The sequence below is a fragment of the Carettochelys insculpta genome, chromosome 17 (genome assembly GCF_033958435.1).
Source record: "Carettochelys insculpta isolate YL-2023 chromosome 17, ASM3395843v1, whole genome shotgun sequence".
Classification (NCBI taxonomy): Eukaryota; Metazoa; Chordata; order Testudines; family Carettochelyidae; genus Carettochelys; species Carettochelys insculpta.
Genome location: NC_134153.1, coordinates 7184854 through 7202132, shown reverse-complemented (window position 1 = coordinate 7202132; position 17279 = coordinate 7184854). Strand labels below are relative to the sequence as shown.

The window sequence follows — 17279 nt, the reverse complement described above, 5'->3', positions numbered from 1 at the left end:
CTTTGTTTCGGTCTTCACTGAGAAGACTGACGAAAGAGTACCCAACATAGTGAATGCTAGTGGGAAAGGGGTAGGGTTAGAAGTTTAAATAAAAAAAGAACAAGTTAAAAATCACTTAGGAAAATTAGATGTCTGCAAGTCACCAGGGCCTGATGAAATGCACCCTAGAATACTCAAGGAGCTGATAGAGGAGGTATCTGAGCCTTTATCTATCATCCTTGGAAAATCATGGGAGACAGGAGAGATTCCAGAAGACTGGAAAAGGGCAAAGATAGTGCCCATCTATAAAAAGGGAAATACAAATAACCCAGGAAACTACAGGCCAGTCAGCTTAACTTCAGTGCCAGGAAAGATAATGGAGCAGGTAATTAAAGAAATCATCTGCAAGCACTTGGAAGGTGGTAAGGTAATAGGAAACAGACAGCATGGATTTGTAAAGAATAAATCTTGTTGAACTAATCTGATAGCTTTCTTTGATAGGATAACAAGCCTTGTGGATAGGGGAGAAGCGGTAGATGTGGTCTACTTAGACTTCAGTAAAGCATTTGATACGGTCTCTCATGATATTCTTATCAAAAAACTAGGCAAATACAATTTAGATGAGGCTACTATAAGGTGGGTGCATAACTGGCTGGATAACCGTACCCGGAGAATAGTTCTTAATGGTTCTCAATCCTGCTGGAAAAGTATAAAGAGTGGGGTTCCACAGGGGTCTGTGTTAGGACCAGATCTGTTCAATGTCTTCATCAATGATTTAGATATTGGCATAGAAAGAACACTTATTAAGTTTGCAGATGATACCAAGTTGGGAGGGGTTGCGACTACTTTGGAGGATAGGGTCATAATTCAAAATGATCTGGATAAATTGGAGAAATGATCTGAGGTAAATAGGATGAAGTTTAATAAGGACAAATGCAAAGTGCTCCACTTAGGAAGGAACAATCAGTTTCACACATACAGAATGGGGAGAGACTGTCTAGGAACCACTACAGCAGAAAGGGATCTAGGGATTATAGTGGACCCCAAGCTAAATATGAGTCAACAGTGTGATGCTGTTGCAAAAAAACCAAACATGATTCTGGGATGCATTAACAGTTGTGCTGTGAACAAGACACGAGGAGTCATTTTTCCACTCTATTCTGCGCTGGTTAGCCCTCAGCTGGAGTAGTGTGTCCAGTTCTGGGCACTGCAGTTCAAAAAAGATGTGGAGAAACTAGAGAGGGTCCAGTGAAGAGCAACAAGAATGATTAAAGGTCTAGAGAATGTGACCTATGAAAAAAGGTTGAAAGAATTGGGCTTGTTTAGTTTGGAAAAGAGAAGACTGAGGGGTGACATGATAGCGGTTTTCAGGTATCTAAAAGGGAGTCATAAGGAGGACAGAGAAAACTTGTTCTTCTTGGCCTCTGAGGATAGAACAAGAGGCAATGGGCTTAAACTGCAGCAAGGGAGGTTTAGGTTGGACATTAGGAAAAAGTTCCTAACTGTCAGGGCGGTCAAACAGTGAAGCTCTGACTTTGAGCAGCAGTATGCTAAGGTTAGAGCCAATGGTTCTTTTAAGAAGACCCAGTGTGGAGGAACACACACGGCACCCGTAAGCAAAGCCAGTCAGTTGAAAACTACATGGTGGCTGCTAAGATTAGAAGTATGATGACAGAGACAAGGGTGGGGGACAGGGAGGAGAGGACAAAGGGGGCAATTGCCCTGAGGCCAGGCTTTTCCAAGGGGTACAGTGGGCTCCTTTGAAGCACCACAGCAGCACTGCTCTGCTGGTCTGCACAGCTCCAAGGGAAGGAGGGGAAAGCCCAGCAGCCAGGCTTGCTGATGGGGGGAGGGAGGGCGAAAGGGCCAGTTGCCCCAAGGCCAAGTGTTTCAAAAGGAGCCCGGACTAATGATGCTGCTGTAGAGCTGCTCTGGCTGCATGCAGCTCTCAGGGAGTCAGTGGGCCACAGCCACAGTTCAGGTGGTGCTAAGAGCTGACTGCCCTAGGTCCCACCCCTTCCATCCTTGTCCCTGCCCCTTCCAGGGGTGCAGAGCCCAGCTGGCTCCAGAACCCACAGTAGCTGTCAGCCCCACTGGATAGAGGTGGTTCCTGACAATAAGCTACCATCTCCTCCTTTATGGCTAGATAATGAAATAAGCATCAGCTACACAGCAGCACTGCTAACCTGACCCTTGCTAGACACCGTGAGCCTCCAATGTTCGTTTGCTGGATCCCAGCCAAGGATATAACTAAAGCGGTTGAGCTGTTTCAGCATCTGATTTTTTTCCCATACAAATGGGGACACTAAAAAGGGGTGGGATTGTTTGACCAGCTTTTCAGCTAGTTTTAGAAGCATCCACTACACCACTGGTTGGCAATCACAAGGGGCAAGAGGTAGCCAGTTGTACTTACTGAGAAATCTGCATCTTCTGCTCTCAAATGGTCTGCAATGTAATGGACCCCCTCCACAGCCAACTTCAAGGCAGGGGACATCAGCAAAACATGTTGCTCTTTGGTGGTGTGAGTTTTGGTTCCTTGCTCCGAAGAGCGGGTGGCCTCATTCTTTTTACACTTGCATTGACACTGGGAGGCTTTGCTTTGGGGCTGCTTTTCATTGAGGTGGCAGCGCTGAGAAGCTGGAGAACCCGTGGTCTGGCCATTGGTTTGGGAGGCCTCCTCTTGCAGGTAGCAGTACTGAATACTCCTGGATCTGCAGCGGATGCTCCCATCCTCTCCTTTGTTTGGGCTGTACATCTGCTGAACGCTTAGTGATCTGACCTTGGAGATGGATGTGGACTGAGTGTCACCCAGTGGATGGCACGGGGGCTGAAGGGAGGTGCAGCTCGCCTGTCCAGGCTCTGTGTGTAGCACAGAATACTGGAGAGATGGGGACTTTCCTACAGACTGGGCCTTGCCTTGCTCCCCTAGATGCGCACAGAAGGAAGAGGTGGGGGATGTCTCTTTGCTCTGAGGGCTGTTTGAAGAGGAGGTAGTCAACTTCGGCTCCACTTCACTCTCAGACCAAAACTGCGGAGAGGAGGCCATTTTGTGCATGGACTCGATGAGCTTCTTGCAATTGTCCTTCACCACTGAGGGTCGTTGCATGAAGAGGAGACGCGGGACAACATCAAGAAAGATCCGCCTCACCCAGTCGGGCATGGTGTGGGTGCGGGGGGAGCGGTGGTGCACGTTGAGCACGAAGACGGTGATGATGATGGACAGGGTGACAAATATCATGGTGAAAAGCAGATACTCTCCAATCAGGGGGATGACCAAGGAGGTAGAAGGGATGATTTCCGTAATGAGCAGCAGGAACACTGTCAATGAGAGTAGCACTGAGATACAAAGAGTAATCTTCTCACCACACTCCGAAGGCAGGTAGAAGACTAAGACAGTTAGGAAGGAGATTAGGAGGCATGGAATGATCAGATTAATTGTGTAGAATAAGGGCAGCCTCCGGATAATGAAGAAGTAGGTGATATCAGGGTAGATCTCTGCGCAGCACTCATATTTTTTAATGTTGTAATTGCCTACGGCATTGATGATGACCCATTCACCACTCTCCCAGTAGTCCAGTTGGTCCACGTGGCTGTGCATGCTCACCAAGTCTATCTTGGCTTTGTCATAAGTCCAGGAGCCAAACTTCATGGTGCAGTTTTGCTGGTCAAAGGGGAAGAAGGTGACGTCAATGCTACAGGAGCTTTTGTAGATAGCAGGGGGCATCCACTTGATTCTTCCATCATAAAAAAGGTGGGCTTTGGTCAGGTGGGTGACTGCAAAATCCCCATCTGCACTAAGGGGTAAATAAGATAAAGAGGGAATTAGAAACCAATCCCTTTAAAATCAGTTCACAAACATTGCAAAATGGCTCACACTTTCAGAATTTCTGGGTTGTCCCAACTCCTGTCAAATGTGCAATGGGATAGTTAGTGAGTTCTAAGGTCTTTTTTTTTCCCAGTTGGCATATACAAGAGCTAGGGAGGTGCATGAAAATTGGGCATGGGTCAGCTAGCAAGTGGGTTTTGAAACTGTTTGCATATATGAATGTTTGATTTGCAGGTACTAGCAAAGGCATTCAAATAGCAGGCTCACCTCATGCAAATCAAGCTCTTAAGTTCAGAACTGACCAGGGCTTTTACTTTACATCTCACCAAGGAAAGAATCCTTCCAGATGCCAAGTGCCCCCCCTGCACCACTGTGGTATTGGTTCAAACCTAACACAGGGAACTGTATCCACTGTTTAGTCAGTAACAACACTTCCACTCTACCTAGATTTTCTTTGCATTCTTATGTCTAACTACTAGGGTGGCCAGATTTTCAGAAGGCTTAGGCTGGACACATGGAACCCCACCAGCAGCCCCAGTCATGGGAATCCCGGCCAGGGATGGAGAGACCCAGGCCACTCCACAGCTGGGACCCCAGCAGCCCTGCAGGACTTTTTGTGTAAATGCAGGTTGTGGGACTGCCGATTGAAATGTGGGACTGTCCCACAGATTGTGGGATGTCCATCAACCCTACTAACTACTGACCTGGCATGAGTTTGTAAGTAGCTTATAAATCCTACAATGATGGCAGCATGATGCCGTCAGCATAGCATGGCTACACACTATGCAGACTGGAACGAAATGTGATGGCTGATATATGGAAATCTAGGGAGAATATCCAAACACTAATAATAACAGAAATCAAACTCTTGATTCCCCAGTCACTGAGTTCTACATATAGTCTACAACTTCCCTTGCTCAGCTAACATTCACATCTGTAGGTTTCAACTTTGTGCAGTAGCAATAAGAACAATTATTCAGTACACTATTGTTACATGGTAATAACTAGATTTTTTCAGGCCTTCAATTTCCTTATGCAGCAAGCCTGAAAGCAAGCAATAAATGTATCTTGGCAACAATGGGGAATTCAAAATTACTAGGAAATGAAGTCCACACATGTAAGTTGCTTTAAAATATAAATGTTTTTCATGACAAGGTAACTGGGGAAATGTTCCCATTCAGATGTGGCATAATTTGCAATATTGTTATATTTCTGGTTTCGTATGTTTTGTTCAGCCCTGAAATTCTTTGGTGCATAGTTGACCCTACAAAACATCTGTCTACTGGAGATGGGTCACAGCTGAACAATTCAGAACTGGCTCCAGATCCAAAATGCCACCACATTGGTGGTTGCTTAGACCTGAGAAGTTGGTCTGCAACCATCTCTAGTAACAACACACCAAAGTTTGTGGTGAACTAATCAAAGCTGTTTTAATCGTAGAGTCATACCCTGTGTCTACATGAGCCCCTTCCTTTCAAAACGGGCATGTTAATGAGCGGGTTCAAAAGATGCTAAGGAGGTGCTGCAATGAATATGCAGCGTCTCGTTAGCATAATGGCGGCCACAGCAATTTGAAAGTGCAGCTTTTGGAATCGCGTGCCACCCATGGAGATGGAACCTTCTGAAAGGACCCCCCAGTTTTCGAAATCCTCTTCTTCCTAACACCAGATAGGAAAAAGAGCTTTCAAAAACTGGGGGGGTGTCCTTTCAGAAGGTCCCGTCTCCAGGGGCAGCACACGATTCAAAAAGCCGCACTTTCGAATCGCCGCGGCCGCCATTCTGCTAATGAGGTGCTGCATATTCATTGCAGCACCTCATTAGCATCTTTCAAACCCACTCATTAACATGCCTCTTTCGAAAGAAAGGGGCTCGTGTAGACCCAGCCATAGAGAAGTTGGGCTGGATGTGACCATAAGAGATCATTTAGTCCACCCCCCTGAGCTGAGGCAGGAATATTTAGACCATTCCTGCCAGGTGTTTGTCCAACCTGTTTTGAAAAATTTCCAATGACCGGGCTTCTACAGTCTACTACTTCACTATTCTTAGTATTAAACCGTTTTCCTAATATCTAACTAAATCGCTCTTTCTGCAGGCTAAGCTAATTACTTCTCAGCCTACAGTTAGTGGATATGGACAACAATTGCTCACTGTCTTCTTTACACGTTTGAAGACTATTATTTTCAGGTTCCCTGTAAGCCATATCTTCTTTTGACAAAACAGACACTATTCTTTCTACCTTTCCTCATAGCTCATGTTTTCTAACCTCTTATTATTTGTGTTGCTCTGCTCTGGACACTCTCCCTAATGTATCTATCTCTATCATACCTAAGCTGACTGCCCAATTTTATGTTCTATGCCCATCTCAAACACAGAGTTTATGGTGGAGTGGAGACACTTAAAATCTGGGTGTGTCTATGCATCACAATACCACTCATTGGTGGTGCGTGTCAGCAGACTTAGATTCTGGTTGGCGGGCTATAAAATTGCCATGTAGGGCTGCATCTACACTAGCAGGTTCCTTCAAAATATTTTTTGAAGGAAGGGGCTATTTTAAAATACCCAGTGGAGCATCTACACAAAAGTGTTCTTTCAAAATCAAATCGAAAGAAAGCGGCATTCCTTTTGAAAGCGCACTTCCACTCCCGTTTCCGGAAGAGTGCCTTCTTTCGAAAGCTTCTTTTGAAAGAAACCGTGTAGACCCTTTGCAGACCCATTTTTTGAAAGCGCAGTCCTCATGGTGCTTGATTTTTTTGATCCCTGGCCTGTTCTTTTGAAGAGCTGGGGCTGTGTGGATGCTCTTTTGAAAGAGCTGGTCACTCTTTTGATCCACTTTTTTGTATGTGGATGCACTCTTTTGAAAGAAGACCTTTCTGAAGAGATCTTCTGGAAGGACTTCTTTTAAAAGGTTGCTGTAGTGTAGACGTTGCCTAGATGTTTAGGCTAGAGCCCAGATTCTGGGACAATCTTCCCTGACGAGTGGGGTCTCAAAGTCCCAGCCCTCAGGCCATCCCCATCCAGAGCATTTGTGCAAGCCAGCCTTGGTGTACTGGCAGGCTAGGACTCCCAGGCCAGATGCCACAACTGCTGTGCCTGGGGATGGCCTGCAGGCCAGCAGTTTGAGACCCCTGCCTTACAGGGTCTCAGACTCCACCCCAAGCCCAAACATCTACATTGCAGTTTATAATCCCACAGCCTGAAGCCCCATGAGGCTGAGGCAGCAGCCCTGGTCCAGCTGCAGGTGATTTATTACAGTATAATTATACTCCTGGGGACTCCATTCTCCCTCTGCATAATCAGAGTTAATCTTTCTTTTCTTCCACCTTTGTTCTGTCTTACTTATTTAAACTGTCAGGTCTTTAGGCAGCAACTCTTATTAAAAGTTTGCACAAGGTTGAGCACAATGAGGTCGGTAGGTTTCAGTTTAACAAGTAATAAGGATAATATTTTATCTGGGAAGGCCATTTTCCAAAAAAGAGAACTATCCAATAAATAGAGCCAAACACAAAAGCTGCTAACTTCTGTATTAAAGCCCTTGGAACAATGTACATCCATCATAGCCAATGCCTCGTGCACATGACAATGGTTTTATAGAGGTTATCATTTCCCCAACCTTTTCTTTTATACTGCGGCTGATTGCAAAGCACTGCAGATTGGCACTGTGGCATGGGTTGTCACTGTGCATCTCAATGGTGTGATGCCTGTGGAGTTTAGTTTGACAGACCTGTTTCCCCGGATGGGAAGGAATGGGCTTACCGCAATGAGGGCTATGCCATTTCTTAAATTGTCCTTGCATTTCTCATTCACCATCTCTGTGTCTCAACCATGATTCCAGCCCTACCTCCGGCAGTCGGAAGCGAGCCCTGAAGAATATCCCCTGGACCACTTCTCATTCTCCGCTGAAGACAAACAAAAGAACTCTAATTTCCTGCGCACTAGCCTATTGTGCCCCAGCTGTCACATCGCATCTGAGCCCTGAAGCAACAGAGCAGGACTGTGGGATCCCTGTCCTTTATCAACACCAGCTGTGGACATGTTGGCTGCAGAAAAAGCGGTCCCTACCTACGCCAGGTTTAATAACGTATTTTAAGTTTTTAGCAGATTTCTCCTCCTAGCTCGTTTTGTTTATTAGCAATGCTGCTTGCCACTTGCTTTGCATCACATGACGTTTCTTCCTATTGTAACACTGATGGACCCAGGTTGTCAGCAGAAGAGATTGATCCTGCAACCACTGGGGCAAAAGCCCTGTGCTCTACCAGATGAGCTAAAGATCAGCTGGCTCTCAGCCAAGGCTGTAGAGCAGAGACTTCACTCTCCATCGTATGCAGTCTCAGTGCCTCTGGGGTTACACTATGTATCCAGCCATAAGAAGATCACAAAGCCTGATCTGCATCCAGGGCCCATACACAGGAATTTCTGGGGCAAGGGGATGCTTTTTTGGTAAATGTGGACTGCAATTTTTTTAAATATAAAGGAGTTCAAAATAGTTGTGCAATGAGTGTGCATTAGACAGAGGAATGAAAAATGAGTACAGACAGACATTGGTTAAATGATTTTTTTTATAACATACTGAAAACATACTGAAAATGTATACAGTAGTAAGGGTTTTATAGAAATCATTTTCTGGGATCTTGCTGTAATGTCATAAGCGAAAAACAACATTCCAGTCTTTGTCTTCAGAATTTTTCAAGTAAAACTATATGTAGGCCAGCAATAATTAAATAGATTTGAGGTACCAGCAAATGTTTTTCCTTTTCCCCCTTCATGACATAAGTTCACAGCAGTACCTAAGGCCAGGTTTTCACTAGACCTGAAAGTTGGTCCTAAATACACACAACAATTCAGGTTAGTTGCACAAATCTGTGCATGTTTTGCCTCTGTGAAATTCTGTCTCCCTTCTGGGCCTCTGTTTGTTCAAATTTATGCAGGCCTTTGAGCCTGCAAATAAGAACACTTGCAAAATAACAAGGTCAATTTTAGAGAGTGCTTTGTCCAATATATCCCCTCACATTTCATTGAATAACAATACTGCTAAAAGCAATCCTTCTCCAAACCCTCCCCTGCCACCCTCCCAATCAAACAGAATGAGTTAAGGATCTCAGAGTAATGCAGGGCATTAAGTGCCTGCTATGCTAATTGGTGCTAGTAATGAGCACATTCCTTTTTGATGTGCCCACAGACTGGAGAGAGTGAAAGCCTAAATGCACCATTCATATTTGTCAAGTCATTGATTTAATAAAGGAATTGACTGTTGTTGTTCCATTAATGTTGCTTGCAGACAAACAGCTGCAAGGGTAGGACAATATTCCGATGCATCTCCAAACACAAGTTCCAAATGCTTCATGCTCCATTGTAATCCCCTATCCATCTCCTCATTTATCCCCTATGTCTATTATAATCCTTGACAATCCTTACGTCAAGCCAGTTCCTAGCGGTTCAAGCTCTGACCCCAAATTTCCCCGATGACACCATAGGGAAGACTCTTCGCCTCACCTATCATCCCTCACACACACATAAGCCCATCATTAACGCAAACATATATGGCTGTTTCACTGAAGATACGTCTTGCCTCATGATGGAGTTCCACTATGCCACCTCAAAGCAATTAATTAGCCGCAAAGGCAGAGTCACCAAAGGAAAATGTATCAGAGAGGTAGCCGAGTTAGCCTGTATCCTCAAAAACAACAAGAGGTCCTGTGCCACATTGTAGACTAACATATATTTTGGAGCATAAACTTTCGTGGCAAAGACCTGCTTTGTGAGATCTTATTTTTATATACCCAGTGGCTCAGTCTATTGGCTGGCCTGAAATAATCTCTTGGCAATTTAACTATCAAGCGGCACAACCTAAATGTGAGGTGGGAAAATATGGTTCCTATACTGCCAACAGGGAAACAGAGGCCCTGAAAGGTTCTTAACACTCTGATGCTGAGTAACATGAATCCACAGGTGATCCATTGGACATGAGTGGAAATACTCATGATGTGAGGCACAGTCTCATCTTGAGTAATGGTGGCAGAATTCTGTGGGTCACCAAGGAAGTGTGTGGCCAGGCCCACAGACAGGGAGACAAATGCCCAATGTTTCAAAGGGGCCCAGAACTCCAGCCACCACCACAGCTACTTTGGCAGTGGCGGCAGCTCTGTGTGGCTGTGAAGAAGAAGGAGGGGACCCCAGCACTGCACTCTGGGTGGCACTAAGGGCTGACTGCCCTTGACCCCATGCTTGCCCTGGGGCTCCCGTTGATTGTCAGCCATGCTGTCTGCGACACAGCCGGAATAGAACTCTGATCTGGCTTTGGATGGAAAAATAAGGTTTAACTAAATATTTTTTTTCCAAAAAGTGTCTGGGTTCCACAAAATATTTTGACTTTTGTTAAAAATACAAACAGATGGCCAAATGGTTTTTTTGGCCAAGTCGCTAAAATGACCAGTATTAAGCCAAAAACTGTTTGGGTCTCATTTGAAATTGTTCAGGGTTATTTTCTTTTAATGTAAAATATTTTCAATTCCATTCTATCTTTGGTTCGATGCCTTCCAAAGATCTATAAAATCAGGTATAACTCCTATTGCATTTTAGTCGCTAATGATTGAATAATGCAATGACGTGAACCCTGTTCTTTGCCTGGGCATTTTTGTTCCAGTTTGCTGCCTAGAACAAATCTATTTGCCTGATTTTACCTTCCAGTAAAACCAGACTGACCAATGAAACATTCACCATGTGTGACACTTCAATACGCACTACTATTGTTTTTATCCTTTAAACTTTGATAAGAAACCAGAATCTCATCAGCATTTAATGAGATCTCTGAGGCATGAGTAAATCATTCATTAATGGAACAGTACATTTATAATTGGGCTTATATCACTGCAAAAATGTGTATATTTTGAGCACATGAGTTGCTAGGGCTTTTGGCGTTAACTGAGCAAAAATATATGCTAAAGACGCTTCCTTTATAGACAATTCCTGACTTTTTCTACACAGTCAGAAAAAGCTTTTGGAGTACTAACTGCTAAGGACTGGTAAGATCTTCTGTTTGGAAGAGTTATTAAGCATACACACCTGTTTTCCTTTATGCTCAACCTAAACTTCCCTTGCTGCAAATTAAGCCTATTGTTTCTGATTCCATCCTTAGAGGTGAAGGAGAACCATTTTTCTCCCTCCTAGTAACAACTTTTTATGTCCTTGAAAATTGTTATATCATCTCCTCTCAGTCTTTTCTTCTCCTGACTAAAGAAACCAAATTATTTCAGTCTTCCCTTATAGGTCATGTTTTTTTAGAGCCTCAATCATTTTTGTTGCTCTTCTCTGGACCTTCTCCAATTTGCCAACCTCTTTCCTGAAATATGGGGCCCAGAATAGGACACAATACACCAGCTGAGGCCTAATCAGTACAGAGTGGAAGAATTACTTCTCATATCTTTCTTACAACACTTCTGCTAATCCATCCCAGAATGTTTGCTTCTTTTGTGATGGTGTTATATTGTTAACTCACATTCAGGTTGTGATCCTTTTCTGCGGTACTCCTTTCTAGACAGTCATTTGGCATTTTGTGTGAGTGCAACTGATTTTTCCTTCCCACGCGGAGTCCTTGGTATTTGTCCTTGCATTTCACCCTATTTACTTATATTTCTCCAGTTTGTCCAGACCATTCTGACTTTTAACCCTATCTTCCAGAGCATGTCCAACCCCTCTCATCTTGGTATTGTCCAGACTTTGTAAATGTACACTCTATGCCATTATCATTCTAAACTGTTGACGACACATAACTATGTATGTATTTGCATGTCTAATTTGTGTGAAGATTTTGCCTTTTTTATTTTTTGTTCTACCTGTCATCTCACTTTCAGCATTTGGGGACCAGTAAATAATGAATTGGTTCCATCTTTTATCTGTGTTTTTAACAGACTGGTAGACATAGTTTATGTCACTGGAGATATTCTTCAGCTGCCAATGATATTAGCACCCTATTGCCCCAGAACTCAGAGGCTACAGTTACACGACAGTGATCTGTTGACAGAAGTCACTGTCAGAAGAGATTTCCTGAAAAAACTTCTGTTGACACAGTGCGGCCACACACAAAAGCCAATTGGAAGAGCACTTTGCTCTGTCAACAGAGTGGCTGGACTATCTGTCCGCTCTCTCGACAAAACAGGCACCCGGAAGCACAGCAGATGGGGTGCCCATTGTTCTGGACACCCTGTCTGTCAAAAGAAGGTCCCCCAGGTCATCTGCACAGCTTTTTTATTGATAAAATCTGTCTACAACAGCATTATGCCTCATGGCTGAGAGGCAGAATGCTGCTGGTGAAAGTGCTGAGTTTTGTCGACAAACTGTCAACAAAACGCATTTTGGGTGTGGATGTTCCACCAGTTTTGGCAACAAAATCTGAGCTTTGTCAGCAAAACTCGCTGGTGTTACCATAGCCACACTGTTAAGATAACTTCAGTTCTAAATGCCCTTCAGATCAGTCAGGACCTCTGCCACATAATTGCATCAATTAAAAAAATAAAACACTCCAGCTTTCAAAAGACACTATCAACTTTTTCTTGGTTTCTAACTAAGCCATCTGCCAGATCATCTTATAACCTTGTACAGATGTCCTTTGTGTCTATATTTGAACTGAGTGAATTGTTCAAAATATTTCCTGCTAATGTTCAGTTTAGTAAACATTTGAACTCCTGTGATCATGCCTCGTGTGTTCCTGTCACTATTTTACCAAGTGTTTTACTTGACAGGAATTTTTATAGAAACAACTTATTTTATTAGTAACATTAAGAAAGGGAATTTTGAATATCTCATTGCAAATATTCATACCAGAACCCTCCCTTCCAAGTGTTACACTCCTTCAGTCAGATAAAAGAAATGCTATCACATATATCTAGTTACAACCATCCAGGAAGAATTTAAAATATTCTCAGTGAACCGCTTAATCTGTAGATTCAAGGGCATGGTCCTGCATAGATTTGACAGAGCTATATAAGGCTATTACTTCCAAATTTTCCACTCATTCACTGATGATAGCATCTTGCAGGCCTTACACACAGGTCCAAGAGCTACAAAGGGTGGCAAAGCAGTGGAAAATCTGAGCCCTGGAATTATTCTCTGAAATCATTTGACAAACAATTGGAAAAGCAAATAAATTCAGGGGAACTGCAAAGTGCTTGTGGGCAATTAACATGTCTAAGAAATTATTCATTACAAACGATTTGCTCATCTTTATTGAGTCTGGGGTAAGCTACCTTCACACCCATTAAAACCTCAATTATGGAACATCTGGCCTTCTTGGGAAAGAAAATAAAGGCAATGGGGGGTTGTCTTGTCACTATTAAATTATATTCCAGTTTTACATATGCTTCGTGAGATCCAGTAATAACAATTTACAGAGTCTCAGAGCTTATTTTATTAAGCCTGAAAAATCCCCAGTGTTTTAATTTCTCCCAAGACATTGGTTTGGTTTTAGATTCCTTCTGAATGTTCACAACTCCACATACTCTGTAGGCCAAACTGGCCAAATTTACTGATTTAAATTTGGGCCCCCAGAGCACATAAATGGAAGCTTTTTGACAACAATGAGCTCAGATGACAGAATCACTGACAACAAGGGATATGATTTCCTTGAAGATTCGAATCTCAGCACAATTTCAATTCCATCATTTCTCTCTATTCCCACAAGTTAAAAAAGAAAACAAGGCTTTTGTGGAGCATCCTAGCCTGAAGCCTTTCCCCCAGCATCTCATCCAAAAGAAAATCAAAAGTCTTTGTAAGCATGTTGGAGCCTTCCAAAATGTTTCACATTAAAATAGTTAAACATTGAAGTGAGATCATTGGGCCTTATTTTCAGTACTGCTAAACTCCCTTTACATCATGCTGGGAGTACAAAGAGGCCTTATAGTAGCCATAAAATGCTTACAGCTATTTTAAGATCCCTTTACAGCAATGTTTCTTAAACTGTGTTCTGCTGAACACTGGTATTCTGTGAACAACTCGCAGACGTGCCGTGAGCATTTGTCAAAACACACTGATGCAATATATTTTCTGTTATTAAAACTAGATAGGATGTTACTTCTTCATTGCTATGATACTGGATTGGAGATACACACACATCTCAAAGAATTGGAAGGGACCTCAAGAGGTCATCTAGTCTAGTCCCCTGCCTTCTTGGCAGGACCAAGCACCATCCCTGCCACCGATTTGCCCACTTTGTTTTGTTGTTTGCTGTATATGTCGCTGTTTGTTTGGGGATTTTTTTGGTCTGACAATTTTTTTTTTTTTTAATTTTCAAAACTGTTCCACATAAAAATATTGTTTGGTGTTCCATTGTCTAAAAAGTTTAAGAAACATTGCCTTACACTGCCAGAAAGACACAAAGCCTGGGAGAAGATGCCTGTAATTATCCTCCAGGCCAGTTTACTGTACTGCAAATGCCATCTTGAAGCTTCTCAGCTGAAGTACCTTAAGAAAATCCCAATGCAGCCAGACAGTTGGGCTGCGTCTACGCTAGCCAGCTACTTCGAAGTAGCTGGCACAACAACGTCAAAATAGTACTTGTCGTGTCTACACGCACTGTGCGCTATTTCGGTGTTGAAATCGACATTAGGCGGTGAGACATCAAAATCGCTATTCCTATCCAAAGATGGGAATAGCGCCCTACTTTGACATTCAACATCGAAGTAGGGCATGTGTAGATGATCCACGTCCCATTACATCGAAATAGCGGGGTCCTCCATGGTGGCCATCAGCTGAGGGGTGAGAGACGCTCTGTCCAGCCCCTGCAGGGCTCTATGGTTACTGCTCAGGGCTTCTGGGGGCGTCTGCTGCTGCTGCTGCTGCAGCAGCAGCTGGGGATCCATGCTGCGTGCAAGGGGTCTGCAACCAGTTGTCGGCTCTGTGGATCTCGTCCTGTGCAGGCCGAGTGTGTCTGGGAGGGGCCCTTTAAGGGAGCGGCTTGGGGCTTTGCTGGCCCTTATTTCGACGGGGAGCGCTTGTGTGTGTGTGGACACTCCGCATTTCGTTCCAGGACAGCTCCTTTCGACATTCTCTGTCGCTACTTCGACATTGAACGTCGATGGCACCAGCCCTGGAGGATGTGTAGATGACACGAGTCGAAGTAGCCTATTTCGATGTTCTTAGTCAAAATAGGCTACTTCGACATAGTGCACTAGTGTAGACGTAGCCTTGGTGTGCAGAGATCACTGCTCTTACAACATGTCGGACAAGGTACATCTACATAACAGCATTATTCTGTAATAAGCAATTCCAGAAAAAAGATTCCAGAATAGCTTATTTCAAAATAATGTTGCAACACGCTAAATGCATTTTGAAATAGAACTTAAATATTTTGAAAGAGAGTGTCTACACACGACAGAGCCTATTTTGAAACAGAGCCATGGGACACACTATGGCTTATTTCAAAATCGGCTCTATTCAATGTCCACGCTGCCACTATTTTGAAATAAGTGCTATTCCTTGTGCAATGAGGTTTACCTATTTTGAAATAAGCCAACTGGTATTTCAAAATTATTTCAAAATAGCATTGGGTATATGCTAGGAAAATTATTTCAAAACAACGGCTATTATTTTGCAATAACTTTGCCGTGTCGATATACCCATGGACTACATTTACAGTAGCCCCTTCCTTTTGGAAGGGGCATGGTAATGACAGAGTTGGGAAGATGCTAATGAAGCACTTCCATAAATATGCAGTGCCTCATTAGCATAACGGTGGCCGCACGCAATTCAAAAGCGCTGCTTTCGAATCGAGGACCACTCGTGTGCTTCCGAAGTCTGTGGGGGGTCTTTTAGAAAGGCCCCCGTCTACACAGGCAGTGCGCGATTCGAAAGCAGCACTTTTCAATCACTTGTGGTGGCCATTAGGCTAATGAGGCACTACACACTCATGGCAGAGCCTCATTAGCAGCTTCCCAACTCGCTCATTATCACACCCCTTCTGAAAGGAGGGGGATGCTGTAGATGTAGCCACGGTGTCTTTGTGCTTTCCTTGCTCGTGTGTTGTATCCTTGTGTAGTTTCTTGCCTTACACTTAGATTGTAAATTCTTTGGGGCAGAGTCTGTCTCTTTGTGTCTGTACAGTGCCTTCCACCATGTGATGCTAGTGCATAACTAGTGTTATTGCAATTCCAATGATTAACTGAGTCTTACTAATAATAAATTGCTCCTTGGCGTAAAGGAGAGGCAGGCTTATTATTTTTCATTCCATTGCTTATGCAGTCACTCTGTCTAAACCCATTCCTTTGACAACTGGGTTTGCTATTTTTTTCAGAGTCTACCTGAAAAAGATTTGAATGTGGCTATTGCCTTTCTCTATGTCTTGGTGGCATGTAGGGACTTCAATATGTATGGAGAGATTCCAGGAGCTTGTTTGTACCTTTCCTCGGCTCCACTAAACCACTAGTCATGTATTAGTGTTTATCTTACAGGGCAGAAGGTCTGAGTGCCTGTGAATTAATAATTGTGTAGGCCTAAGTTTCAGCAATGCTGGGCACAAACCACCTCCAGTGATTTCAGCCACAGCTGCGAGACTCAGCACTGTTCAGGATCAGGCCCTGGAAACAAGCAAATGGAAAATATAATTGTTTGTGAATTGTTTTGGCAGCTGGGTAGTGATGCTTTATGCCTCATTTGAACTGTCCTCCTTTAGTTTAAGGCTATGACTAACGGCTCTCTGACTTTCATTCTAGCCTGCATCTCTCCTCTTCACAGTGTGTACTGCAGAACACATGATAATCTTATGCTAGGAAGGAAGGTCCGGTAACTAGGATTAGAACCAAAGTCCCCCCGACCCTAGCCTTTGTCTCATTCCACCATAGCCAGTGTTCCCTGTAAGCTGAGTGCTTGGGTAGCCACCCAGGAGAGATTCAGCTGCCACCCAGCTGATTAGCAGAGTGCCTACAGAGGTCGTCGTGTTTCTATTGTTGGTGCACATTCACATGTGCCTTGGTGCATGTAACAAAATTTATTTGCCCATGGATGATAAAAAAAGAGGGAAAACGGTCAACAGCACATAATTTTTCACACATACCTGTCACCAAATATAAGGAAATACCTATAGCACAAATTGGTAGCATTCAGACAGACTTGTAACGAGACTAAGGTTAGTGAGTTTAATGAGACTTAGGCTGGTCCTGCTTGAAGCAGGGGGCTGGACCCGATGACCTCCTGAGGTCCCTTCCAGCCCTAGAATTCTATGATTCTGTGACTAGTGGGTTGGTTTACCTATATTCACACCTCAACATTTTGCCCTGAAAGAGGACAGTCTGAAGCTTTTCAAACAATTTTTTGGACATTTTCAAAGTCAACTCGTTCAAGGGGCCTATCCAGACACCCCGCAACCAACCCACTCCTGCAGCCAAAGTGGTTCTGTCCTGCCAAGCGAGACCTTGCCAGGGACGTGGGGTTGGTTCTCAGCTGGACAGCTTCCCTGGAAGTCCCAGTGAAACTGTGCTCAGGAGACAAC

The 17279-nt window shown here is 43.7% G+C and overlaps 1 protein-coding gene across 1 annotated transcript in view; it reads right to left on the bottom strand.

The window, feature by feature from the left end:
• Positions 1–17279, bottom strand: part of CHRNA4 (cholinergic receptor nicotinic alpha 4 subunit) — a 40664-nt gene that overhangs the window by 11509 nt on the left and 11876 nt on the right. The window contains exon 5 of the mRNA XM_075011413.1: positions 2393–3773. Within this exon, the coding sequence (XP_074867514.1) occupies positions 2393–3773 (1381 nt within the window). The remainder of the gene's footprint in view (positions 1–2392; positions 3774–17279) is intronic.